This window comes from Gastrolobium bilobum, unplaced genomic scaffold (assembly GCF_033153095.1).
Source record: "Gastrolobium bilobum isolate Gb01-03AN ecotype WA unplaced genomic scaffold, APGP_CSIRO_Gbil_v1 utg1951, whole genome shotgun sequence".
In the NCBI taxonomy this organism is placed as follows: domain Eukaryota; kingdom Viridiplantae; phylum Streptophyta; class Magnoliopsida; order Fabales; family Fabaceae; genus Gastrolobium; species Gastrolobium bilobum.
This window is the reverse complement of record NW_026898281.1, coordinates 321,631-348,156: the sequence shown is the minus strand read 5'-3', so window position 1 is coordinate 348,156 and position 26,526 is coordinate 321,631. Positions and strand designations below refer to the sequence as shown.

General features: G+C 34.6%; 4 protein-coding genes and 1 non-coding gene across 9 annotated transcripts; 1 reads left to right on the top strand and 4 right to left on the bottom strand.

Moving 5' to 3' along the window:
• Positions 1-214: 214 nt before the first annotated feature.
• Positions 215-5,442, bottom strand: LOC133314448 (protein DEHYDRATION-INDUCED 19 homolog 3-like). Its single transcript, XM_061515921.1, has 5 exons — positions 5,172-5,442; positions 4,424-4,566; positions 3,974-4,051; positions 2,228-2,484; positions 215-608 (listed from the first exon to the last, which is right to left on the bottom strand). The coding sequence occupies exons 1-5, from the start codon at positions 5,254-5,256 to the stop codon at positions 500-502; spliced, it is 672 nt and encodes a 223-aa protein (XP_061371905.1). The 5' UTR covers positions 5,257-5,442; the 3' UTR covers positions 215-499.
• Positions 5,443-8,299: 2,857 nt separating this feature from the next.
• TRNAT-AGU (transfer RNA threonine (anticodon AGU)) lies at positions 8,300-8,373 on the top strand. The gene has a single exon. It is a non-coding gene; the product is annotated as a tRNA-Thr (tRNA).
• A 741-nt stretch (positions 8,374-9,114) lies between these two features.
• On the bottom strand, positions 9,115-13,101 carry LOC133314488 (exonuclease DPD1, chloroplastic/mitochondrial). Its single transcript, XM_061515973.1, has 4 exons — positions 12,915-13,101; positions 11,202-11,846; positions 9,534-9,739; positions 9,115-9,428 (listed from the first exon to the last, which is right to left on the bottom strand). Exons 2-4 carry the CDS (start codon positions 11,771-11,773, stop codon positions 9,211-9,213), a joined length of 996 nt encoding a protein of 331 aa, XP_061371957.1. The 5' UTR covers positions 11,774-11,846; positions 12,915-13,101; the 3' UTR covers positions 9,115-9,210.
• Positions 13,102-15,008: 1,907 nt separating this feature from the next.
• Positions 15,009-16,404, bottom strand: LOC133314487 (GATA transcription factor 15-like). Of its 4 annotated transcripts, XM_061515969.1 has the most exons (4): positions 16,026-16,404; positions 15,765-15,928; positions 15,313-15,652; positions 15,009-15,232 (listed from the first exon to the last, which is right to left on the bottom strand). In XM_061515969.1, exons 1-3 carry the CDS (start codon positions 16,050-16,052, stop codon positions 15,355-15,357), a joined length of 489 nt encoding a protein of 162 aa, XP_061371953.1. In that variant the 5' UTR covers positions 16,053-16,404; the 3' UTR covers positions 15,009-15,232; positions 15,313-15,354. The 4 variants fall into 4 exon arrangements, with proteins under 4 accessions (XP_061371953.1, XP_061371954.1, XP_061371956.1 ...); XM_061515970.1 differs by having other exon boundaries at positions 15,009-15,652; positions 16,050-16,404; XM_061515972.1 differs by having other exon boundaries at positions 15,009-15,678; positions 15,839-15,928; positions 16,050-16,387.
• Positions 16,405-18,744: 2,340 nt separating this feature from the next.
• LOC133314446 (importin subunit alpha-like) lies at positions 18,745-26,451 on the bottom strand. 2 transcript variants are annotated; one of them, XM_061515920.1, is made up of 11 exons: positions 26,097-26,451; positions 25,402-25,498; positions 25,217-25,308; positions 24,998-25,129; positions 24,487-24,672; positions 23,669-23,832; positions 23,492-23,570; positions 20,027-20,155; positions 19,768-19,895; positions 19,286-19,664; positions 18,745-19,125 (listed from the first exon to the last, which is right to left on the bottom strand). In XM_061515920.1, exons 1-10 carry the CDS (start codon positions 26,310-26,312, stop codon positions 19,289-19,291), a joined length of 1,599 nt encoding a protein of 532 aa, XP_061371904.1. In that variant the 5' UTR covers positions 26,313-26,451; the 3' UTR covers positions 18,745-19,125; positions 19,286-19,288. The 2 variants fall into 2 exon arrangements, with proteins under 2 accessions (XP_061371904.1, XP_061371903.1); XM_061515919.1 differs by having other exon boundaries at positions 19,309-19,664.
• Positions 26,452-26,526: the final 75 nt, after the last annotated feature.

Genomic DNA, 26,526 nt, shown 5'->3' with positions numbered 1-26,526 from the left:
TCAAAGTTTTTCGGCCAATCTTGCGAAAATATTTAATATGTTCCAAGATCACTCAATGATTTGATGCTCCCTCTGACAACACTAATTTTTTCTTTCCCTTTTTACTTCTGCTATTTTTTTTCTTTTTCAATTTTACCCTTCTATTTACACTAAGAGACCACCTAAAAAATGATAGTCTGGACCAGAATAAATTCTCTTCAATCTTGCACCTTTAAGTTGAGGTATCCCGTCTTTTCCGGTGATGTCACAAAATATTACTAAACTAAAGCGAATATAAATTACAGTAGGACAGGAACTTCATCTGTTTTCAAGCTTTATGATATGAAATTAAAGGATAAGATGAAACATTTGAACTGAAAATTTCAGTTCACATACAACATAAATTACATTCATTTTCCACATCTTATTTCATTCTGATCAAGTACATTGTGACTTCATTACATCTGTGAATTAAAGCCCGCCACTGCAGCAACCAGCAGTCATCAGAGATGGATTTCCTTCATAAGTTGTCATCAAGTATGGTGGACAGCAATAGCCCTTGAACAAACTCACTTCTTTTTGCCCTTTCTTCCTTATCCTTGACTGACAAGGTAGATGTCTCCACATTTCTGAACAAAAATAATAGACATGTTAAAAACTAGAAGATACTAGGAGACAGTTGAAAATGCAACACTTGATGTATTGCTGTCAGAAAGCATGCCCTCAGCAAGGAACATGAAACAATATAGAAATATTTTTTTTAATTAAAAAAAAAAAAAATCACACTTATAGCAAGCAAATAAAATGTTCAGTTGAATGTGCTGGAAGCTATACATTATTTAAATACACTATGTCAACAACACATAGTGTATTTAAATACACTATGTCAAGGAACATGAAACAATATAGTGTATTGCTGTCAGAAAGCATGCCCTCAGCAAGGAACATGAAACAATATAGAAATATTTTTTTTAATTAAAAAAAAAAAAAAAATCACACTTATAGCAAGCAAATAAAATGTTCAGTTGAATGTGCTGGAAGCTATACATTATTTAAATACACTATGTCAACAACACAAGGATGGAATTAGTGGGACAAAATAAGTATCTTTGTGTGCACCTTTCTGGAAGCAAAGACAACTAATCCAGGGAAAAAGAGGGGTCAATACTTATCCCTTTCAAGCAGTAACTGAGAGGCTAATGTGTAAAACAAAATCCTTATTCCTTCTTCAAAATATAAGGCTTAACATGCCTGATCTTGCAAAACTAGACTTAGATCAGAAATGAGACAAGCAACTTCCTTAAGACATATTTATATGATGCAAGCTGAAAGCAGCAAACCCCCACCCAAAGAAACGCCCTTAGCTTTCATTTCACGTGTGGGTGTGTGTGAGAGGGGAACCCCAAAGAAATGCCCTTAGCAGCAAACCCCCACCGGATGATGAGGAAAAATACCATCTCGGTAAATTTCATCCGGTAAAGTCAGAATCAAAAGCAGTGTGCTATCAAAAGCAGTAAACCACTCCTTTTATTTGGGATAGGGGTGAGGGAGGCAGTAAAAGTAAGCCAAAATGGTTAATGAAACATATTGAGATCTTCAATGCACAGTAACCGTACAACATACTTTATCTTCCTACATTCTACAATGTATATCCTTGATTCTTCATTTAGCTTTTCCAGAACATTTGTATCAGATAGCCCGGACAGTATATCACAAAGAATCAGTATGTAATTTTAGCGTTTGGGGAAGTAGGCAAGTTAGCAATGTAGTACAAGATCAGCGATCATGATCTAGATGTCTTCATCTTTGCAGGTACAAGAACCATCCCAAGACATAATTTACTGAAAAATCTCCCAATAACATATATATGATCTTAGTAATCATGACATTAGTTATTAGTGATACAAATCACTAGGTACTGGGCATAAGTCAATATTCTGATTTTAATGCAACCTGAACCTGAGCTTTCTTTTTCTTTTCTTTTTTTTGGGAGGGGAGGGGGAGGGGGGGGGGGGGGGGGGGGTGATGAGAGGCCACCTAAAATTTGCAATATTAGAACAATACGACTTCTTCAACATTAAATATAAACCTAAATTATCTAAAGCAATATTGCATGAAAAGCAGCAGACAGGAACAATGTGACATCATCACCACATGCAGGAATACTAGCTTAAATAAACACATTTCCATGAAGAGGAAGTGGAAACTTTTTTATTAAAAAAAGAAATTGAAAATAGAATAGACATACTTTTTTGATACAGTCTCATCTGAGCTTTTTTTGGATTGCCTTGTCTCAGTTGGAAAGTGAGGCTGAGAACTGGTAAATTCATCAGCTACAGGCAATATAAATGATGACAATAATGGATCAGGTGCTGCATTAGATGAGGACACTATACACGAGGACCCACCAAAGAGGGATTGCAAATTTCCTTCTCGCAGCTCCTTCCTCAATAAAGATAGCGTTGAATAAGATCCACCTTTCCGTGATTTCCTCTTGCGTTGCATGTATTCATTAGTTAAGGAATTCAACACACTATATGCAACATACCAGCCTGATCTTGATACAGATACAAGACAATAATGCAATAAAAAGAGAATTCTTAGAGATTATCGAACTGAAAACAACCAGAAGAACTTCTGACATCAATTTATGACATGATCAGTTTCAAACTTTCAATATGCAAACATATATAACCATATTTATCTGACAAGCACAACAAGGAGTAGATTATATAAGATTACTAAACCTCAACTGAAGATTCACACATTAGTAGTGTGCGACTGGGTTAGGCAGAAATGTTAAATCAGCAATCCATTTAGAAAACCATATACATTGCTACCAAGTAAGAGGGTTGGGTTAAAGCCTTTTGATTGACCTTGGCATTAGGAAAATGGCAAAGTAGAGATAATGATAATTAAAAATCTTACTTGCACCCATGGGCGGACCTACATGGGGGGCTAGGGTGGTCCCCCGCCCCCTCTAAAATATAAAAATATGTTCTGCTATATGATATTCAACATGGTGTGTAAAAACAAAATTTTAAAAGTGCTTTTAAAAAGTGAAAGACAAGCATGCTATTTATAAAAAAAGTGTTCCACCCGTTCATTGCACCCAATTAGAGATAACTATTATTTACCAAATTCAACCTGCCAGCATATATGGCAGGTTTTATTCTTGGTCTGCTACCTTCTCCCCAATAAATGTGGAAAGCTGGCTTTTCCATTGTATACAAAGAAGAGTTCAGTTAGTAATGCATATTCACTCTACCTATCAAATTTTTCTAAAATTTAATTTTATATTGATTGATTATCTATTTTTTTTAATGAATATTTTTTTTATAACCATTAAAAATTTATACAGATTGTCATGTATGAACTGAGGAGAAGAGTATTTAAGTTTTGACTTTGTTGGCAATGTCAGTAATAGTTATCAATTATTAGTTTGGACCAAATGCTAAAGATAAATAATACATTAATTAATTTACTGTGTCTTCTGCTAAATAACAGCTAAGTGAGAAAATAAGATTCTGAAGAAATCAAAGAAAGTGCAATTATAACACCAGAAGGCATCAAGGTAAACAATAAAATATTTATCTTACAAACAAAATATAGGGTCTTAAGGCTAGTTCCTCATTGAAATAGAGGGTGTATTGGACCATTGTCACCGGAAGCAAAAAATTGACATTCCAACCAAAAAATTGGCAAAAAATTATGTAATTTTATTAGGTTATTCTTAACAGGTATTTTTGTATTCTTAGAGTGATCATACAACTAAAATTGGCATTGTCTTTTTATTATAGTAATATAATTTTTCGCCCCCCCTCATATAATTTTCTGGGTCCGCCACTGCTTGCACCTTATGCTACATTTCTCAACGGATTAAAAGTTGACAAACAGAATGCTTAAAAAATGAAACCTCATTAAGAGGAAAGATTTAATAAAGACCATTTAAGAGTTGGCACAAAAAAATATTAATTAAAAGAGAAAAGGATATCTTAAGTATGCTTCCATGCTGTAGGGTTATGTGTGCAACCATATCAAACCCCACCCTCGATGCACAAACTGGACACACCTGCACACAAAAATACCAAAAATTTAATTCAGAATTGAATTTTCCTTAATATCAAATACCGAAAAATGAAAAATCAAAATAACCCTCCCACTAAAGGAAAAAAAAAAGGAGGGAAAATATTTAAAACCCTACTAGTCCTGAAGATATATAAAAACATCCTATCACATGAATAAAGTGTATTTTCACCCCAAACCTAAACTGGTAAGGTTCTCCATTAGATGCCAAGGACAAACTATAAAGATAAGTTGGAAGAAACAAGCACTTTCAAGGCCAAGCGGTAATTGAACGACTACTAGATAACAAATACTGGAAAGTGGAAACCCTGTGAGTTACACGTAAAAATTGTTGAATGGCAAGTGAAAGTAGTCATACCCCATTTTTTGCCTCCACGGGATGCTCTTCATCAATATGACAGCATAATCCAACAATATCAAAATACTCAGAACAAAATGGGCACAGAAACTCCTCCCTTATATCATCATCCCCATCGTTTTCATCAAAACCCATGAACATATCTACATTTGCAGAAGCTCACATAAATCAGTGGATAAACAAACAACAGAATCTGATTAGGCTTAAGTTGATAGGAAGAGCAAGGGGGGGACTTAGGTGAGAGAATCTCACGATTCACAAAAATCTTCTTTTTCAATAAAGCCATACAAATTAAAATTTCATGGATAATTTTCAATCGCTGGTCTGGCTAAGTAAGATTCTTAAATCACTAATCCCATTAGTAATTGTTACAAAAAAATCATCCTTTTTCCTTGGCAAACGGAATCCGTGACACAAAACAGCAGTTTGGCTTGTGATTTTAATAAAAAAGACAACAAATAAATTATGCTTCTGATTTCATATCATGCCCATTTCTCTGGCAGCGGTAACAAAATAAAGAATGGTCAGCGAAGAAACTTTCAAGCATAAGAGTGTAGTTCAGCTCAGTGTAGTACAGAGTGACTGGGGAGAAAGAAAAAAAACAAAATTTTCAATTTCTATCTATGCGTTTTTTGTAATATAACATAATAAAGCAAATTGAATAAAGTAACTTATTCAAGATTGATAAAAGGAAAATGAATCCAGAAGGAGAGAAATCAGATGAGAGGGGGGAGGGGAATTAGAAAACCTGATCGGGATTGAAGAGCGAAGTTGTAGCGCTTAGAGGCAGAGGATAAACGAGCACTCCAAGAGGAAGAGGAATCAGCTTCCATAGCTTCTGTTCTTGTTGTCTTTTCTTTGCTTTTATGTTGTTGTGTATCTGAAGATTGAGGAGGAAGTGATGTGAAGGAGGATTGAAGATTAAGGAGGAAGAAGATGTGATGTGGTTTCAGATTGAGATGATGAGATGAGGCGCTGTTTCTCCCTAATTTCACCCACACACACAGCAACCCAAACAGACTTGGTTCTTCTCAATTACATTTATATCCGTTCTTTCTTTCTTTTTCTTTTTCCTTTTTTCTTTTTCTTCCATTTTTCCTGTCTATTTTCTTTTTACTTCAATTCAATGACTTTCCATTTCTCATATTATCTGAGACGGTAATATAAAATAAAATAAAATAAATGAGTGGAACCATATAACGAGAAATCTATATATATTCAAAAAACGTGAATACCAAAAATATATATATATATACTCTGAAAACGTATTTGAAACGTTACACAACACTGAACGTGTACCAAATTAAAATGGTAAGTAATAAATAAGGCTTTATTACTCTTACGGAAAAGAAAAATCTAACATAAAATATTGAATTTAGTTGTTGCATGAGAGATTTTCAACGTAAGAGCAGTAAATCCCAATAAATATAGGGGGGAAATTTGTCATGTTGTATGAAAAAAAAAAAAATTGAACTCTAGAAATTTCTTCTATTATTACCCTCACTTCGATGTGTGTGAGATTGTGAGTCACCTTTTTATTTTATTTTTTTTAAGATGGATCTTACTCTTTTTTCTCTCAATAGAAAAGTTCCGACTTTCTACGCAATTTGCGAAGTTACAAGCCCATAAATAAATGAGTTTTATTCTTCTCTGATAATAAAAATTATCTCATTCGACTGCAAGACTACCGACAGAGAAAAAACAAATAAAGAAAGTGAAAGTATTTTTAATGAAGGGAAATTGTGTTCTCCAGGTGTGGCGGAGATAATAATCTTATATCATAAAGACATAAAAACACGTGTTGACTCTAGATTTGTTGTTAGTGGTGGAAAAAAAAATTTCTCATATTAAATGAGAAAAGTATTACTGTTTATGTTATAAAAAAAAAAGTATTGCTCTTTAATAAAAGTATAAAATGATATGTTCAGTTGCCTTGGAGGAGACAATTTTTGTTCAAAAATAAAGCCCTAATAAATATGCAGATTTATTAGTTTATATATGAGATTAATATTTTTTATGTTATAAGAGATAATTTTATCTCTTATATATATATAAAAGTGTATGAGATAATGTGAAGATAAGGAAGAGAAAAAGAAAATGAGTCATACATATTTTTATATGTATAGGAGATAAAATTATCTCCTATAATATAGGAGATATTAAACCCTTTATATAATTATGGGTTTGATGTTTTTAACGTAAAAATAATTTTATCTCTTATATACATAAAAATATGTGGAAAAAACATAGACCTCATACATTTTTATATGTATGTAGTAAATAAAATTATCTCTTATAACATGAGAAACATTATTTCTTATATTTATATATGAAAAAAATGTATTTTTACTTTTATTGTAGAAAGTTTTTTTTCTGTCATATGCATATAAAAATTAGTAAGTCCCGTTATAATGAGAAAAAAAGAGAGAAAATTAGTGAAAATAATGCAATGCACCCACTTTTACGTGAAAGTGATAGAATTTTTTTTTATGCACAATAAATATTAAACCCTTTATGTATAGATTTATGTGAAGAAATTCAATAATATTATGTAAATCTAACGATACTCGTCAAACAAAATTTATATGACATTGCTTTGTGCGTATGTGATAATTAAACAAAAATTAATGACTTGAGACCAATATTATTAGAATCGGATTGGTCATTGACCCGGCTGAGATACCGGATCACTAGGTCAATGGTTCAACCGGTTGGTCACGTGTTGAACCGCATGAACTGGATATATATATATATATATATATATATATATATATATATATATATATATATATATACATATATATATATGTATACATATATATATATGTATATATATGTGTGTGTGTGTGTTTTATAAGAGTTATGTTGTAGGAAAAGTGATTGTGTTATGTTATAGAGATTCGTTTTGCGTGCCGAAGTTTTTTGTTTTTTTTTTGCTGCGGGTCCCACAAAATGTTGTGTGTGTAGGAAACTTTTTGTGATCATGTTAAATGATAGATGATAAACCCTATATATATATATATAAATTTATATTTTATACTTAATTATATAATAAATATTTTAAATGGTGTCATCTAAACAATAACTTGATGTAATTTATTGGTATTTGCTATATTGTATATCCTCAATGCAAGGGGTTTGAACCCCATTAGATGCAATTTTTGAAATAATTATCTTAACTTAATAGTTATATAATAAATATATTAAATGATATATTTTATTCAACTAGTGATGGTGGCCTAGTGGTATGAAGTGGCGCTCCTCACAGGTGGGATTCGATTTGAGGAGCACCACTTCTTACCACTAGGCTACCATCACTTTTCTTACTCCAATGTGCTCGGTTTGAATCACACCTGCTGCCCCAAGCACATTGGAGTGAGGAGTGTCACATCATATCACTAGGCTACCATCACTTGTTATTATTTGAATGGCACCATTTAAAATATTTATTATATAATTAAGTATTTTTTGTATACATTATATAATTAAGTATAAAATATAAATTTATATATATATCATGTTCATGCGGTTCAACCAGTGACCTACTGGTTGAACCATTGACCTACTGGTTGAACCATTGACCTAATGACTCAGTACCTCAGTCGAATCAATGACTGGTCCAGTTCTAATAACATTGACTCCATAAGACATAGTTAAAAAAAATAACTTTAATTTTATAATTATATACTATTTATCATAATACATAATTAAAAAATATATAACTGGATATATCCAGTCATATTATAAATAATTTTCCCATGCCAGTATCAACTATCGACTACTGAAGCCAATAAACTTTCGAGAGAATGCGTATAGTTCGGGAATTAAAAAGGATACCAATATGATGATATTTTCCTTTCGAATTTCCAAAACGTTGCTTTCGTAGCTCAGTTGGTTAGAGCACCCGTTTAGTAAGCGGGAGGTCTTGAGTTCAACTCTCAACGAAAGCATGCTATTATTATTTTGATTGTGACATCATAATTCTCCCGGAATATTATATTAAGGATTGGTATTTGAATACCACATTGTATAATAACGTTTTTTGTTAAGTATAAATTTAATTAATTTTGTTAAATTATACGATTAAACATATAAAATTTTAAGTTATATAATGTAATATTTAATATTTAATTATATTTAAAAAATATATTATACATCAAAATAAAGCGATGTAATTAAATATCAAAATTCACTTTATATTTTAAAATCGCATTATCCATAAAGTGATGTGATTAAGTATTGACTTTTTTTAAATTGAATAAAATTTTGTGAGCTTGATATGTTTTTTAAGTAAGTAATAAATAGACCGATTGGATTGTATATAAAATCTCATTAATAGAAGCTTGCCAAAAAAAAAAAAAATCTCATTAAAAGATAAAAATATGGCAAGACTTACACACACAGAGAGATAACATTATATTAAATATTGAAAGTAACTTCTGCCAAATTGGAAACAATACATTATATCCTCCCAATAAAATGCTTTCTACTCACGCATAGCCTTATAGCATGCACCTTTGAGTTTTGATGTTTGGAGATGGAAGGGAAAATATGAGACGGAAAGATAATGACTTAATGAGGGAGGTAAAAAAAGACTTATATCCTCCTGTTTTTACCATGATGCTTTCCACTATAACCAAACCAGTAATTCTCATAGGGAAGTAAAAGCTTCAAAATTTATTGAGAATAATAGGTTGACAATTACAAACAATGTTTCTTTACCCCAAATACAAATTTCCAGAGTCCATTTTTTGGTTACAACAACAATGCAAAATACAGTCAGAAAACTAGTTTGAATTCTTCTTCCTCTTAGAGTTGATAATATCTGATCCTCTGAATGATTTTTTGACAAGGGAAGATAGGGTCAATTTCAGATCAATGGTCAACTTGGGAAGAATCAAGGACAATGTGTTCACATCTACCATGGCCCTGTGAGCTGATCCATCCACTTTAATTTTATAGAGCTCACTAAGGGCAGCAAGTGATATTGAAGAAAGTTTTGTTCCTGTTAACATAGTAAAAAGTTAAGGCTTTCATACATCAATAGCAAGTATTTGTGTATGTGTATGTGCATGTGCATGTGTGTCAAGAGAAACAAAGAGAAAGAAACCTCCAGATTTCATTAGTTCACGCGCTAAAGGAAGAGTGTCCACAAACAACCAATTAGGAGGAACCTCTGTAGAACAACGACGTAACTCATGAATGATGAATGGTACATCAAAAGAGCGAGCATTATGAGCAACCCATAACACATATCCACCAGGTTTCTCACGGCTTCGAACGTAGTGCAGCAAGATAGGAATCAGGTCCTCCATCCTAAAGAAAATTCACAAAAGCACAATAACACTCAATGATTTCCCTTGCAAAATTAATAAGTTAATCTAATCAATCACCATTGTCAATAATAAACAAACCGGTTCAAAATCAAATGGTAAAAACACGTTGATAAATAAAGCAACTGTCACGTTAACTAAATACCGAACATATAAAACCATGGACTTGTAATTTTCTTCCACTCTATCATTAGATCAACAGGGTTACCTACTAACTTAAATATCGCACCAAGCAACCGGGCACAGTGACTACAAATGAACAATTTTGGAAGAAGAAAATTGAATAAGTTGAAATTGTTGAAACTTAACATTCTCCTATCAGTTCGGTTATTGATAGTGGGAGTCTTATTTTCTAATTGCAAAATAACAAAACCAAACACTTTTTAGTTTGTGGAGAATAGATAATAACTGTAATTGTTAGCTGGATATATAGCTGAGCAGTGATGTAAATAAATTGAAGTAAATCTACACTGACCATAAGGTGGTATCTAGACCAAATGAGTTTGGTCATAGATTCTACCTCCACCAACAACTATATTCATGATGACCATATTTCTACCACTTCATCCTCACATCCTTCAAAACATGTGACTTCTTGCTCATCCAACAGACTCCTCATAAAATTAAGGGGTTGCTGACACTTCAAATCATAGCCATATACCTCAACAAGGAAAAATATTCAAGTTCTCCTAACCCCCATATATTGAACTGATCACCATTTATCCCCACGATAAATAGCCACCAATCACTTCAGAACAATTCTACACCCATTTCACAGTGAAAAATAAATAATAGGACTTAGGAAGGCTTCTACAATGTGCCATGGTCCAATAACCACCCAAACATACTCCCAAGAAAGCCATTTCCTATAAGATAAATGCGAGATGATTTAATATCCTGCTTCTCCAGTCTACAGCCTTACTTTCTCTAGTTTAAGCTGAACTTTTTTGTCTGGATGCTTGGAAGACAGGAATTCACTGGTTTGATTTTTTATAAGAAAATATCGTAAGCATAAAATAAGAAAAGTGGAAAAAGATGATAACAAATGAAAATTGGAAATTGAAGTGCTTAATTTTTTTAACTCCTCGAGTAAACTAGTGAAAACTAAATTGTGGTCACATATTCTCATCAGCTCATGCTATGACCCTAAGGAAACGTAGGGGTAAAAAGAAAACAAAAGAAAATCTCTCATATCCATCCCAAATTTACAATTTTTTGGGGGAGTCTTTGTAGGGGGTTTTCCACTTCCTTTAGGTGTGACGCTAATCACATTCGGGATACTAGGGATACACCTCCTAAATTTACAATTTTTTAAGCATTGTCTAATCAAATAAAATCCATACATAAGATGACGTTGTCTGGTAAAGTCACAGTGGAATGTTTTGCAAAGGGAAGCATAATGCAAGGAACCAAAAATATGCAAGAGCTATAGAGATTTAGGTTACCTTGGAACATCAGGTCTGTTGACCATCTGAGTGGTAATGCCATGAATATGTGAATTAGGAACATATCGTTGAGGGTTTACAAGAGTTTGGAAAGTGCTGTTCTCACCACCGTGAAGGTCTCGAAGCGCAATCTCAACGATCCGTTCATTCTCTCTTTTGAACCCGGTGGTCTCAATATCGAAAACAATAACAGTGACTAAGCTAGACAAGTCTTTATTCTGAGCAATCTCTTCTATGTCACAGTACTGAATTTCTTGGAATTGACCTAGCTGTGTTTTATTTACGTTTAATGTAGCATTTGTTAAAATTGTTTCCCTCAAAATTTCATCCTTGGTACTTCGAGATTTGGTGCTCCCGGTGCCTTCTGTATTTGTACTTATAGGTCTTCGAGTCCATTTCTTTCTGTGCCCTCCCTGAAGCCCATAAATTCTAGAACCAAAAAGCCTAACACTAGAATTGTTTCTACAAATCTTATTGAAGCTGTGGAAGGTTCCACCACAATAATTAGCTAAGCTGTGTATTCTGCATCTAGGCACTTGCAACAATGAAAAAATCATGGAGCCTGTCTTCATCTGAGTTCAGTAATGACAACTACGAAAATTATTTAATCAAGAATTCTTCATCAAATGAGCCAGCAGCTACAACCTGAAATGTAGATAAAACAGAAAAAATGTGATACACAAGCAAAGAAAAACTCTATAGGCAAAAATTATCATATAGGTCTGATCTTCTAATGCTAAATCCAGTATAACAGCAAGACAAAAATATACAGTAGTAGTTACAACTTACAAACTCATGAAGCATAAAGGAAGATATTCTATCAAAAAGAGGACATATTAGCATGTCAGGAATGACAACTAGACCTTCTGCAAACCCTAAACATCCATATTCTTTTTGAAGCAGAACAAAGATAGCAGAAAACCCATTGAATATGCAACCACTATGAACTAGATGCTGAATTACACTATGGCTTTTGACAAATAGGGCCAGCAATAAAATCCCGCTGAAAGTAGACACAAAATATTTTTCCTTAAGGCCAACAACATAGGTGACCTGAAAAATGATTGCATGTAATCGATTTCATGGGGAGATGCAGGCTTATCAATATCATCACAGGAATTCATTAACCCAGACGAGTTATAGCCCCCCCTCTTAAAAAGAAAAATTCTCCACTATCAATTTATAAAACAATATGCAAACTTGTAACCACATGCGAGCTGTGGTAACGCAACAATCATGCTTTATTATGTCATATAAATTGCTTGAAATACTCTATAGGCTATAGCAATTAATGAACGGAAAGCTTACATTTAATCAACTATACTTAAATTATTCAAACGAATCGAACAAACTAAAGGGGTTTGATGAAATGTAAAACACTAATCTCATCAACCATCCTTGTGCAATCTTCAACTTACAGATAAAAGACAAACATTGTCTTTCTGATCAAATCCCATAAGCAAGCAAAACAATAAGGCCAAAGACATTCGCTGGAGTTCATTATCTCAAATGATAGAGTAACGGGCATGAAAGGAAGATCAATCAAATCGTAACTATTTTAACCCAGATGTCTAAAAACACTAGTTGAACATTTTCTAAGCAACATCAACTAAGATAAACATTTTCCGATTAACTTTTGAAACCATTAAATTGTGGGCAAACAGGCAACAAAGAAGAAGGTTTGAAAGACGAGGCAGAGAGAATATGAGTTACCTGATAGAGGGTGTCATTGGAACTGACGAAGAAAAGCATTTCGAAGAAATTGGTAGTTATAGTTGTAGAGAGAGAGAGAGAGAGAGAAGAGAAAGAAAGAGTGCGAAGCGTGCAATGTTGGGACAAACTAGGGGGCGTGCCCCGTTCAACAACAACGTAAGTTGCGGATCGTCCCTTGTTTCACTTTTCCTCCACTCAACTCTCAACTCTCTTTTCTCTCTCTTATTATTATTATCATCTCTCACATGGAATCAGCTCACGCCAAAACCGTTTTCATTTCATTTTAATTTTATCAATAACTTGTTACAATTTTTGTTTCCATTTACCATGATGATTTCTAATTGTAAATTGGTACAAAACCGTGTGTCATCAGAGATTTTGTTTTTAGGAACATTGAATTGTAATCATAAAGAAAAGAAAAAATTCATAACAGTGACCAAGTGTCATAATTTTTTATCCAAATGTCACAGCCAAGCAACGTAATTCGCTGCTGCTGGTAGAGTGATAGCGAATTACGTTCGCCTATGATTTCGTGACACGTGATCACATTGCGTATCAAATTCGCTACCACTAGTAATGAACTTCGTCTAGTCAGTTTTTTTCTACGATAATATACGTGTCACAAAATTATTGGCACACGTAATTCACTACCAGTCGTAGCGAATTACATCACGTGTCAGTTTGATAAAAAATACTTCACGATGATATTTTGATAAAAAATTTGCCAAACAATATTTGGTCAATGTTCCCGATTTACCTAGGTCTATTCAAATTCTTGAGGTTGCATTATTGTTGAAACTTCAATGAACGCAAAACTCAAAAAAAAAAATTGGTTCAGTGAAACGAATCTTTCACTAAAAAAAAAATCATAGATTATATTATATATCTAAACCATCTTTTAAAAGAAAAACAACTTCGTCATGTGACTGATAATTTAAAAAAAGAAAATCGCAATATTTGACTGCATCGGTGTGGAATATTAGTATATTACAAGAGAATATTATAATTGCCCGATTACGGTCAATTACTGTGCTTTATTGTATAGCTAAGCAAAAATAACTACGGTGGAATCATTTAATGAAGTGAAGATCTGGACTTCTGGAGGATGCAAATTCAAATATGGTTATATCACGTGCTACGATATCTCTCGATCTGATATTCCTTTCTGGTAAAGTTATATACACACACTAGCACACTTTAATAATGTTTTGATCTAGTAAGATATATTGGTGAAACATCATGTGCGAATATGCCTTGCCTGAGATGGTTGCGTACGTTAGGTTCAATGGTGTAGCTCTATCAATTTTTGTAATGTCCCAACCAAATTTGGACATTACAAGGCCCAAATACATGCACAATTTATGCGAATGTCCTGGACCGCAGGAGTGACTACATGCAACATTTTTATAGGCTTCCTTTGACCCAAATCCTCTTTTTTGGGGTCCTTTATTTGCTTAAATCTCAAATTTGAGGTTGCAAAACAAGAGCTTTTAGCTAGTTGGGCCCAAAAAAAAAAAAGTTATTGCACAGTTGTAATGTTTGAAATTAAAACGCTATAGCTTATAACTTATAATCATGTTTACAAAATATTTTTTAACCTTAATTACGATTAAATCAAACACATGTTATTTACTACTCTTGTATCAAGTTAAGAGGGGTTCAATTTTTTGTTGAAAACTTCAAAAATCCGTGCAACTTTTTTCATAATGATTTATCTTCTCCTAAAATTTTGAATCATTTACTTAAAGTTTTTTTTATCATTTACCTGGGTGAATGATAAAAAAAAAACTTTAAATCAGGAAGAAAATCTAAATAAAGGTGTAAATGATTCAAAAAAATTGTGAGGGAAGTAAGTGATAACTAAAAAAATTCATAGGGGAGTTTTTGAAATTTTCCATTTTTTCTTAACAATGCTTGCTCGATAGTTTAAAGTTTAAACCAAAAGAAGTGAATGACAAAGGCCTTCAAAGATCCTAGAATTAAATTTAGACGAGCTCAATTTATCATGGCTTTATTCCGGCTAGTGGTTAAACAACAAAAACGGTGAAAGCATAGAATTGGGGAAACAGCCGAGAATGAGAGAATTGACACGGACATAGGAGATTACATTATAATAATTACCCATAAATCCGAAATACTTACATTAATGACTAATCGAACATATTAGCATATATGAACAGAACAAAGTAAAAGAAAAGTCAGTGAGTCCCTTGCTTGAAGGGTGGACTCTTTTCTCCCTAACTAGATTCGAATTCACTATGAAATAAACCCCTTTCACATAAATGAAGGGTATATAACTACATATCACTTTACAATACCTAACAAAAAGGGTAAAGAAAGAAAGGAAGGTTAGCTACATAACAGCAAAAAGGTTTTGTTAAATTACTGATTAGGTTACCTTTAATCTGTTTAATTAAGGAATGCTTTGTGTTCCCCTTTATCAAGCGAAAACAAAGCCGCAGGACAATGCCATCAAACAAACAGCTGCTTGTTCCTCTTCACCTAACATGTTCCTCCTCTGTTTCTTCAGAACAGAGGGTGATCGCTGCAACAAAACCTCCTCACCCAACGCCATTAACTTCACTTTTAAAGACTCCCTTAATTCTCTTCCGCCACCAACACCAACCGTATCACCAGAGCTGCTGCTGCTGCTGCTGCTGGTGCCGTTTTGTGCTCTCTCTCTCTTCTTTTCTTGTCCTTTGTTCATTCCCACCATAGAAGCCCTTCTCTTCCGGTACCTAATTCCACAAGCGTTGCACAGCGTCTGCATCAGGAAAACAAAAAAACAAAAAAAGAAAGATTGAAGACGACTCCTTACTAATAATGAAAAAATTAATGAAATTCACATACCCAAACAAAATCAATAGCAAAAAAGAGTAGAAATTAGAAATGGGTATTGTTGAGGATGAGTGATGAGTGATGACCTTGGGTCCAGCTGGTCCTCCTCTCCAGAGTGGGGTTTTGGTGGTTCTGCAATCAGTACAACACTTCTTGTTCTCACTCAATTCCAATTCCTGTATCAGAATCAAAAACTTATTTTAGTATATATATATCATCATCAACATTAGTGGAAGCAACTACCTCACTATTCACTCAAGAGTCATAAACCACCTTCACATTGAGATCCATGATTACCATTGATCCACAACACCGAAACGGCAATGAGCTAAATATGAATGAAGCGGCAGTAACCGAATAACCGAAAGGGAAAACGGGGCAAAGTGGTAGTGTGGCACCCTACTATAATACTATGAAGCTACACAAAATCCCCCCCGCATGATGCTGCTGCTGCTGCTGCTGCAGGAGGTTGAGAAACCAAAACGGATAGAAATGAAGCGAGACAGAGAGTAACCGACTATGTGAATATACCCTCAAAACCCTAGTCCTGCCCTTCGAAATGACTGAAAAGCCCTCCCTTTCTCCTCAAATACGGTACCAACCCTACAAGTTTCAGATTATAACGTCGCCACGTGTTCGTATGACGTGTATGTTTCTCCCACCCACACAATCATAGGTCACGGAAGAACGAATGGAAATTTCAAGACCCCTCTGTTTGTTAGAAATTTAGAATCTTTGTATACTCTGTATGCCTTGAAAAAATTAGTTTAATCCTTCTTCATTGGTTGGATAGATTTCATTGAATCTGCATCCAATTAAGTATAACCATATCTTTAAGATGAGGTTTTGCTTTGGCCAAATCTTAATAATCCAACTTCATTTTCTTTGCTACTATTATCAATATTTATCCAATGCATCTAAAAGACGGAGGCAAATATGAAAAGAATTGGAAAATTAAGGCACGTTTTGTTTGCGTGGGGTGGTGCCGCTAGCACATGAAATGGTATTCATATTTCATGGTATGGTACACATGAAATGGATATCAATATTTATTTCACTTCGCACAGGGTACTGGTGCGTCGCGCACACGTGAATGCAGCAGAGATCGGGGTGAAGGTGACACCGACAAGGAAATCCTCCAATTGTAAATTTGGCAAACCGAAGCAATCCACCCTATTGCTACCTTTTACGCACAATAAAAATCTTCGTTGTTGTAATAGAACCAACCTATCATTCCAATGGATAACCAGTTGCGGAAGTCATTAAGACAATACTATTTTCATTACGGATATCGGGTACAGGGGGAAAAAATCCAACCAAATATGTTATATATTAATTTTAATTGATAAAAATATATTTTAGTGCATAAAGATACATGATCTTCCTCCCTATTTCTAAAGGAATGGGATGCATCTGAGAGGACATGTAATAAAGCTCCCACTTCATGATTAACATTGATGGAAAAATATATATCAAATATTCCATTATAACTATTGTGAATTGAAAATAAAAAATAAAAATCTGCCCATGCATTGAAGAACGTCAACTGTTAAACACATTTATCCAATATAGATTGATTGACCAAGTAGGCAGGTGGTGATCGACCACCCTGGTGAATCAGCCTGAGAGTTCGATTAGCAAGATGCATTTGCATAAAAATATATGCGCCGAATGATTCTGGATTCCTTTGTCAATAGGGATGACCAGAGAGTATTAGAAAAGTAATTGGACAGTATGAATCACTAACATATTTTAATCACCTAAAACTTTCATAATTTTTATTTATAACATAGCACTATATCTGCAAAAAGACTTGATATCCAAATATCATAGAAAAAGACATCAGATCAAAGGAAAGACAAGTTCAAGATTCATGCATAGAAGGTTACAAGGTTCCGTACTTTCAGAATCTAAATAATAATAACGATTACTGCACAACAAAATTAGTTTGCACGACTTAAGCAATTTAAAGAGAATACAATAATCGAATGATTTGGGAAAACTTGAATTAACTTAAATTTTAAATAACATATAAGTAAAATTTTAATAAAAGAACTCAAAAATAATAAAAACTAATATAATCCAAACATGCACATAATTAATTTATATCTACTAATAACTTCACATTATATTGAAGCAAAATACAAAACCTGAACTACACGCTAAAGTCAAAAAGAAATTAAAAAAGGGGAGGGGGGGAATGGAAGAATTATGCTATCCCAATTTCCCACATCATTTTATACATCACATTTTAATGTAAACACACAAACTCTAATTAAAACCCATTTGAAGGCATAAATTTTCTACCACCAAATGGTCTACAGACACCATTTCTCACAATGAAATTGGCGATGCCTTCAACGGTAATTTTCAGGTTGTACTACACAGACTAACAAACTACTTTTGTCCCTAATACGGATGACTAAGGTTCAGATCTGAATCTAGAGGTTTTGTTTGCTAAGCATACTAGACACAATATCAGATACTAGAAATTTAACCTGAAAATGAATCTTCTTGATGGCAAAAAAAGCCCGTGACTGACCACTTAATAAGTTGCGTGGACAAAAAATAACAAAGCTATTTCGTAAAACCATGACAGTAACTGAAATGGCCAACGCGGGACAACAAAGAATCTTAAAAGTTAAAATATATCTAAGCTGGAATTTAATGCCAAGTAGGCTGCAAGCCCTAGAACACAAGTCACAATGGTCAATGCAAACGTAAACAAAGGAAACATGAGATGATACTAATATGAGTGCGTCTGGTAGAGTGCCAGGAAAGGAGTAAAAGTGAATGAGAGAAGCCAATAAAGCAACCAAATATCAAATATGTCCGATAATACAGAAGTTGCTGCACACTATTTTTTCTGTATAAGAGATTTTCCAAAACCAGATTAGTAAAAGTAGATAATCAACCTGAGCCGGGCCCTAGAGAGCAGAAAGAATAACAGAACTTACTATAAACTCAATAGAAAAGCTAACAGGCGAAGGGGTAAAAGAAAAACTCCAACTTTCCTTGTAACAATAACTATAATGAAGAAAAAGATAGCATTTGGTATTTGCCAAAACAAGCAGAATCATTAGTACTTACTGACCCCAATCAATGCAAGGAAAAATTACAAAACTCAACATCAATTCTATAAGAGCCAAAACTAGTATTTTAACTCTACAGTGGCAACAAAATCAAGCCACAACCCATCTGTCCCCATGATGTATGTAAAACCAGCCATTTCAAAAACCCAAGCCGGTCCAGCAACCCTCAATTATCCAAGGTTACACCTCGTAGGACCACGGACAATGAAAAGACACTGACTTGACCCCCAGCTGTTGGACTGTCATACTGGAGGACTTCCCTGATAGACCAGCCAAAACTCCTGCAGTTAACAAAATTCAAAAAGATGTCTACACGACTAAAGAAAACACAAAAGAATGCAAACTGCCAAAACTTACTTTACTAGTTCCAATCAAGAATTTGCAGAGAAACCAGAACAAAACAAAATATAATATAATGTGATCTTAGTAAAGCATGAATACCTTCTAATTAAAGTTGAATCCACCAGAAGGCAATGAGGGCACATCAGTGCCACCAAAATTAAACCCTGATTGAGAACCTTCCCCTGGAGGCATAGTCTCGTCTTCTTCCTCCAACCAGTATGTCTCGAGAATCTTCACTGCCTTTTCATAAATCTCATTATTGTCATGACTCTGGAGGTTCTCAATTTTCTCCAACCCCTCAGCATCATCAATCATTTGGGCATATAGATTGAAACCATCAGTATTGCCAACAACTTTATCAGCTTCTCCTACTTTCAATATGTTTTCAAGCCCTTCCAAACAAACTGTCACAATCCTAGGATCGGGACATATGAGAAGATCACACAAGGGCTTAATACACCCTTGATTTACAAGGTACCTGTCAACCAAGGGAAAAAAATTCTTAATATCTTAATAAAAAAAGGTTATAACACCAACAAAATCTCTTGGGGAACATTACAAACACAAGGATCTCTACGTACTTGATTTGTTCATGAGTTCCACCCGATGTAGCATTTGACATAGCCCAAGCAGCTTCTTTCTTGATATCAAACTCAGCATCTTGAAGCAAACGGACTAAAGGACCAATTATATTAGCCTCAACTACTGCCTGTAAATTATCAGAAATTGAAGAGAATTAATTATAAGCAAGTCTAAAAGCAAAAGAAAACACATCAAATATTAATCTTCTCAAATGCACAACTACAACACATGAAGACCCCCAGAAAAATATATATAAACCTGAATCTGCAGCTTATTCCCAGCTGTGATGTTTGATATGGTCCAACATGCTTCCTTCTTGATGCTTTTTTTATAATTATTAACCAAGAGATGCAGAAGACATGGAAGAGCTTGATGGTTGATGATAACCTAAGCAAAAAATCACCATATTAACATATACAAAAACAGGAAGGAAAAATACTAATCAAGGACAACCATGATTTATGATGGATAAATATGAATTCCAAGGTATAGATACAATTAGGTCATCCAAGAGGAAACATACTGAGAATGCACACGATAATGGAGTCTTCAAAGAAGAAAGAAAGATGTAACAGAACTATCTTGCACCTTAAAAAATCCATTTTCTATATAGCTGATCAGTCAATCCAATCTCAAGAAAGGCTTTGGATATGACTTCAGCAAAAACATTTCACTTTGGCACTCAACATATTTAAAGGACTCAAAATTTAATAAATGTAAAAAACCAATTCAACCCAAAAAACTTAAGCTATTAAGTGAAGGCCCATCAATGGTTTATATACTTATCTAACACGCCCCCTTACACGAAATCCTATTGGGATTGAAGGGTTAGCACAGGTAGGCTGAGCCTAATGTATCATCCACCCTTCAAGCCCAATGAGCTCTCATGTGAAGAGGCGTGTTAGAGAAATATAAAGTCATTAATGTAGTCTCACCCAATAGCTTAAGCTTTTGGGTTGAAATGGTTCTTTACAATAACATATAATAATTTCAAAAAGTGCTCAACATCAACAAGAATGAATCCCACGGAAAAATTAACAATACCATTATAATACAGGATTATTCATGGATAAAAAGTTTTTAAAAAAATGGAATTGCAAAGAATCAAGCATGATATTTGATGAGCCTTTGACACTGTCTAAGAGAATAAAAAAAAAGAAGCAGACTGGCGAGTGTTGGGTCAAGGGAAATTACACAAGTTTTACGAGAGATAAGAATGCTGCTTTGGAGTGAGGGGGAAACAGTGGTGGGAGTGTGTAACAGAATGTACACATGGTGTAGAAAATCAGAATTCAAACATGTTTCCGTTTTTATTTCCTATTAATTAGGATTGATTATGATTGATTAGGATTGATTGTGATTGATTAGAATTGATTGTGATTAGGATTGATTAGTCATCGCTTAGTCATTCTTAGCGATTCTTTCTTGTATAAATACTCACTCATGTAAATTATTCAAGATCAAATATACAAAAACTTCTTTTCAATATGGTATCAAGAAAATGATCTACACTTGCCCATTGCTCTCAGAAAAGGTACTCGATCTTGTACTACTCATCCTATTTCTAATCATATTTCATATGGAAAGTTGTCCCCAGGGTTTCGTGCTTTCAATACTATGTTGGATAGTACAAAGATACCGAGAAATATACATGAGGCTCTCAATGATCAAAAATGGAGGGATGCTGTCTTTGAAGAAATGAATGCTTTAGAAAGAAATGGAACTTGGGAGATAGTGAGCCTACCCAAAGGAAAACAGGCAGTAGGATGCAAATGGGTGTTTACAATAAAATTCAATGCAGATAATAGCATCAACAGATACAAGGCAAGATTGGTTGCAAAGGGTTTCACTCAGACTCATGGAATAGATTATCATGAGACTTTTGCTCCGGTTGCTAAAGTCAATACCATACGAGTTCTCTTATCTCTTGCTGCCAATCTAGATTGGCCTCTGCAACAGTTAGATGTGAAGAATGCATTCCTAAATGGTGACTTACATGAAGAAGTCTATATGGATCCTCCACCTGGTTTTGAAAAGGGAAATGGATCAGTGTGTAAACTAAAAAGGTCTCTATATGGATTGAAACAATCTCCCAGAGAATGGTTTGACAAATTCACACAAGCAGTCAAAAGAAGAGGCTTCATTCAAGCACAGACTGATCATACTCTCTTCCACAAACACTCTAAGGATGGTAAAATTGCTATTCTTATTGTATATGTAGATGATATAATTCTTTCAGGTGATGATATTGAGTAATTGAACACCTTGAAGAAATTTCTAGCAGCTCAATTTGAACTCAAAGACCTTGGCACTCTCAAATATTTCCTTTGTATGGAAGTTGCTAGGAGCAAAACAGGCATCACTCTAACACAAAAGAAATATGTTCTAGATCTTTTGTTGGAAACAGGAATGTTAGGGTGTAAACCTGCTGAGACACTTGTGGAACCTAATGCCAAGTTAGGTATTGAAGATGGGAATGAGGTGGATAAAGAACAATATCAGCGATTGGTTGGTAAACTAATCTACTTATCTCATACGCGTCCTGACATTGCCTTTGCGGTGAGTATGATTAGTCAATTCATGCACTCACCCAAGGAGAAGCATCTTAGTGCAGTCTATAGGGTGCTTAGATACCTCAAGAATACTCCAGGAAGAGGATTATTCTTTAAAAACGGGTATAAAAGGACAATTGAAATCTACACTGATGCAGATTGGGCAGGCTCATCAGTAGACAGGAGATCTACCTCAGGCTATTGCACCTATGTGTGGGGAAATCTTGTTACTTGGAGAAGCAAAAAGCAAACAGTGGTTGCAAGAAGTAGTGCTGAGGCAGAATTTCGAGCTTTAGCTCATGGAGTTTGTGAAGGAATCTGGTTGAGAAGACTTCTTCAAGAGTTGAAAATTTCATATTCCCTACCAATAAAACTATATTGCGACAACAAGGCAGTTGTTAGCATTGCTCAAAATCCTGTGCATCATGATCAAACAAAGCACGTGAAAGTTGATCGTCACTTCATCAAAGAAAAATTAGATGATGGAAGTGTGCGTTTGATATATGTTCCAACCAAAGAGCAAATGGCAGATATCCTTACCAAGGGTCTACACCGTCCAGCATTCGAAGACTTGATTGGCAAGTTGGGAATGATCAATATTTACCTCCCAACTTGAGGGGGAGTGTAGAAAATCAGAATTCAAACATGTTTCCGTTTTTATTTCCTATTAATTAGGATTGATTATGATTGATTAGGATTGATTGTGATTGATTAGAATTGATTGTGATTAGGATTGATTAGTCATCGCTTAGTCATTCTTAGCGATTCTTTCTTGTATAAATACTCACTCATGTAAATTATTCAAGATCAAATATACAAAAACTTCTTTTCAATACATGGCAATAAGGTATTGGACAGGAGAATTGTGCAATGATTGGAGAGGAAAGAAAACATGAATAAGGAGGGAGGGCAGGGAGGGCAGAGTCTGTGTATCAGCTCTCATTGTTATCTTTTATTCCTGCATTTCTTCTATTCTGGTATCTGTCTTTCCATTTGTTGAGCAGCATTTTTTCCCTTGTAAAGGAGATTTCCTCCTTGGGTTCGATCCTATTTTCAGTATTAATACCAGTTCCTATCACTATTACTATTTCCCGTAATGCAATATTGCTAAGTGATATACTGCATATAAGTAGATAACAACAGAACTACTAGAAATTCAAGAGCTTAATACCTGTGTCTGCACATCATCTCCAGTGACAATATTTCCAACTGTACGAAGAGCAGGAATAAGCACTGAAGGGGATGGGTGCCTGAACAAGAGCAGAATAATATTTAGAATTTGACAGCAGAATAACACTGAGATGTATACATTTTTTTCACAGCCATATTTGAGATTTACAGTACTCACAGTAGAAGCTCAACAAGTCGGCTACAAACACCAACATCAATTACCCCTTGAATTTTGTCATCTGTACCATCAGAAAGATATGAAAGTGCCCAACAGGCATCGGTCAAGACTTCTTCATCATTTGAATGGATAAGACTGGCAAGAGCAGGAAGTGCAGGTTTAACCTGTAAAAATAAAAAGGTAAAAACGAAAGAAAAGTGTACACTCGGATAAGAACCAATCAAACTAAAAAAATCTGCAAAAATCAATAATGAAGCAAAAAAATAGATCTACAAGTTTTCTTCTCTGGTGGCATGGTAAAAACGAAAGAAAAGTGTACACTCGGGTAAGAATCAATCAATCAACACACAGTCGGTGAAACAAAATCTGCAAAAATCAATGATGAAGCCAATAAATAGCTCTACAAGTTTCCTTTTCAGCGGGGGCATGATTTAAGGTGTGGCAAATACTTGTTCAATAATATGACCCTTGCATACGAAAGATAACATTTAATCAACTATAACTGCCCCTCAAGAACAACATTTCTGCACTCTGCAATTTTATAATATTTCAACCTAAACAAAAGAAAGATTTTATTTTATAGCAAAATAAGAATAAGAAGAAAAGCTGAAGGATGCTTCTCATCAGATCAAAAGAACAATTTAAAAGAGAATTCAATAAATGCAAAACATTAATATAGATGCAAGCGATATTCAACAAGAAAAGTCAAATAAATGGAACAAGTAGGAAGGTGCAATTTCATTCAACCATGGCAGAGTATTTCAACAACAAATGTGAAGATGCTATTTAGAGAGATTATGCAATGCATAATTTTATACCTGATCAAAAGTAGGCTGTGGCTTCCCCCTGCAGAAGTTTGAAAGGGTCCATGTAGCATTTCTGAGCATAGACAGCTTGGCATGCTCATTCAATTGTGCCAATAGAGGAAGCAAAGCTCCATGACTGAGAACAAGATCACGGCATCTGGGAGAATCTCCAGCAATATTGCCTAATGCCCACACAGCCTGATGGTCCCCAAAACATAGGAAGTTGTTTAAATGAAATAAATCACAATAGATGGTACATTACTACTGCAAGGTACTGTCATCCATCTTATGCTTAGTATCAGCTATAAGTAAACAAATAATAACATCACACCTACAAATAGCATATCATTCAATTCCAAAATTAACATGAACAAGTATGTTTTCTGGTCAACCAATATCCCTTTTAATGTCAGAAACAGTAAAAAATATGCTCAAATCCCAATAAAAGTAATATGTTCTCATTTTTCGAAAGCATTTAATTTTAATTGATGGATGAAGTTATGATAAGGTGTATAAAGTATACCTGTTCACGAACATCATCACTGGGAGAACCAAGAAGCTTAACAAAAATTGGAACAGCACCTTGATCAATTACTACCTTAGTGTTTTCAGATGTTCCAGAAGCTATATTAGTCAAAGCCCAAGCTGCCTCAAACTAAGACATACATTAAACAAAGTCAAGGCAATAAATAAGCAGAAGTAAATTTTATTACATAAAAATAAAACAATGCAGATAACAAACCTGCAGCTGTGGAAAATCCTCCCTCATCAAGAACTCAACAAAGCGTGGAACTACCCCAGATTGAATAACCTCCTCTATTGGTGGGCTACGTTCTGGTAGGCCAAAAACGGAGTTCATCAAAGGTCCTTTAACATTTAGTAGACAGAAAAAGAAAAAAAGAAAAACTACAGAGACCAATATCTAACCAATTGAAAGCAACTTCCGGAACTGAGTTGTTGCCTCAAACTGTAGGTTATTTTCACCACTCCAAACACCTGTAACCATGGATGGTATCTGTTCCAACTGCAGCAAGATAGAAATGGAACTACGATTCAGTAAGCTTCAACATGCTTTTGGTTTATCAAATCTAACATAACAACCATCACACCTTATGGCTTCATACAGGTGAGCATAGCACGACGAAGAAAGAGAGAGAAGATGATACAAGTTCAACATTAACTAACAAAAGAATATCATGAACGGATTTATATAACCTTTCAATAAACAAATACTGGAAATCCTCAAATGAAATATAAAACATAAACTCAAAAACCAGAGTCCTAATTGGACAATTAACCTAATCACGTGTCCAACGTGGCGGAGGGAGATAGAGATTTTTATGATAATTTGAATTTAGAAAAGTAATTTAAACAAATAATGAAAAAGCCAGAGATATAATACTTGATAAAATAAGTGATCAAACAAAACAGCAAGTGAACTTTGAAGATCTTCGGTGACAAGCGGTGTCCGATGCTAACTAAATTAATTCAACAATCATACTATATTAAAACCACAGTTAAACTAAGCATACATCGAAGTAATGAATTCCTGACACCGATTTGTGAAGCATAAAACAAATAGATGATTGGAACAAGTAATTACAGAGATGACCAGATTTCACCTTCTTCTCTACTGGAGTAGATTGAACTGATGCAGACATCTGCTGAGATTGGAAGCCCTCGCGCCTCTTCTTCTGCAAACTCTCTTCCCTACGGTTCTTGCGGATCTCGACCATGGTATCCTCTCGCCTTCTGCGACCTTCTTCAGCATCCACGGCCACCTTGTATCGATTCCGACGGACCTCGGTCCTCGAGTCTCCGGTAGGTCGATACGACATCGTGTTATAATCGAAGGTGACGGAAGCAATCCGAAGAACCAGTCACTGCACCGGTTAATCGGATTTGGATTGTGTAACCGAACCGTAGGCTTTCAGATAGAAATGGAAGGAGCGAAGCAGAAAGAGGTGAAGAGGGTTTGGGTTTTCAGAGTTTAAAAAAGAATAATGAAAAGAGGGGCGTTATATAGCATGGTCGAACCGTGGGTTTGGGACA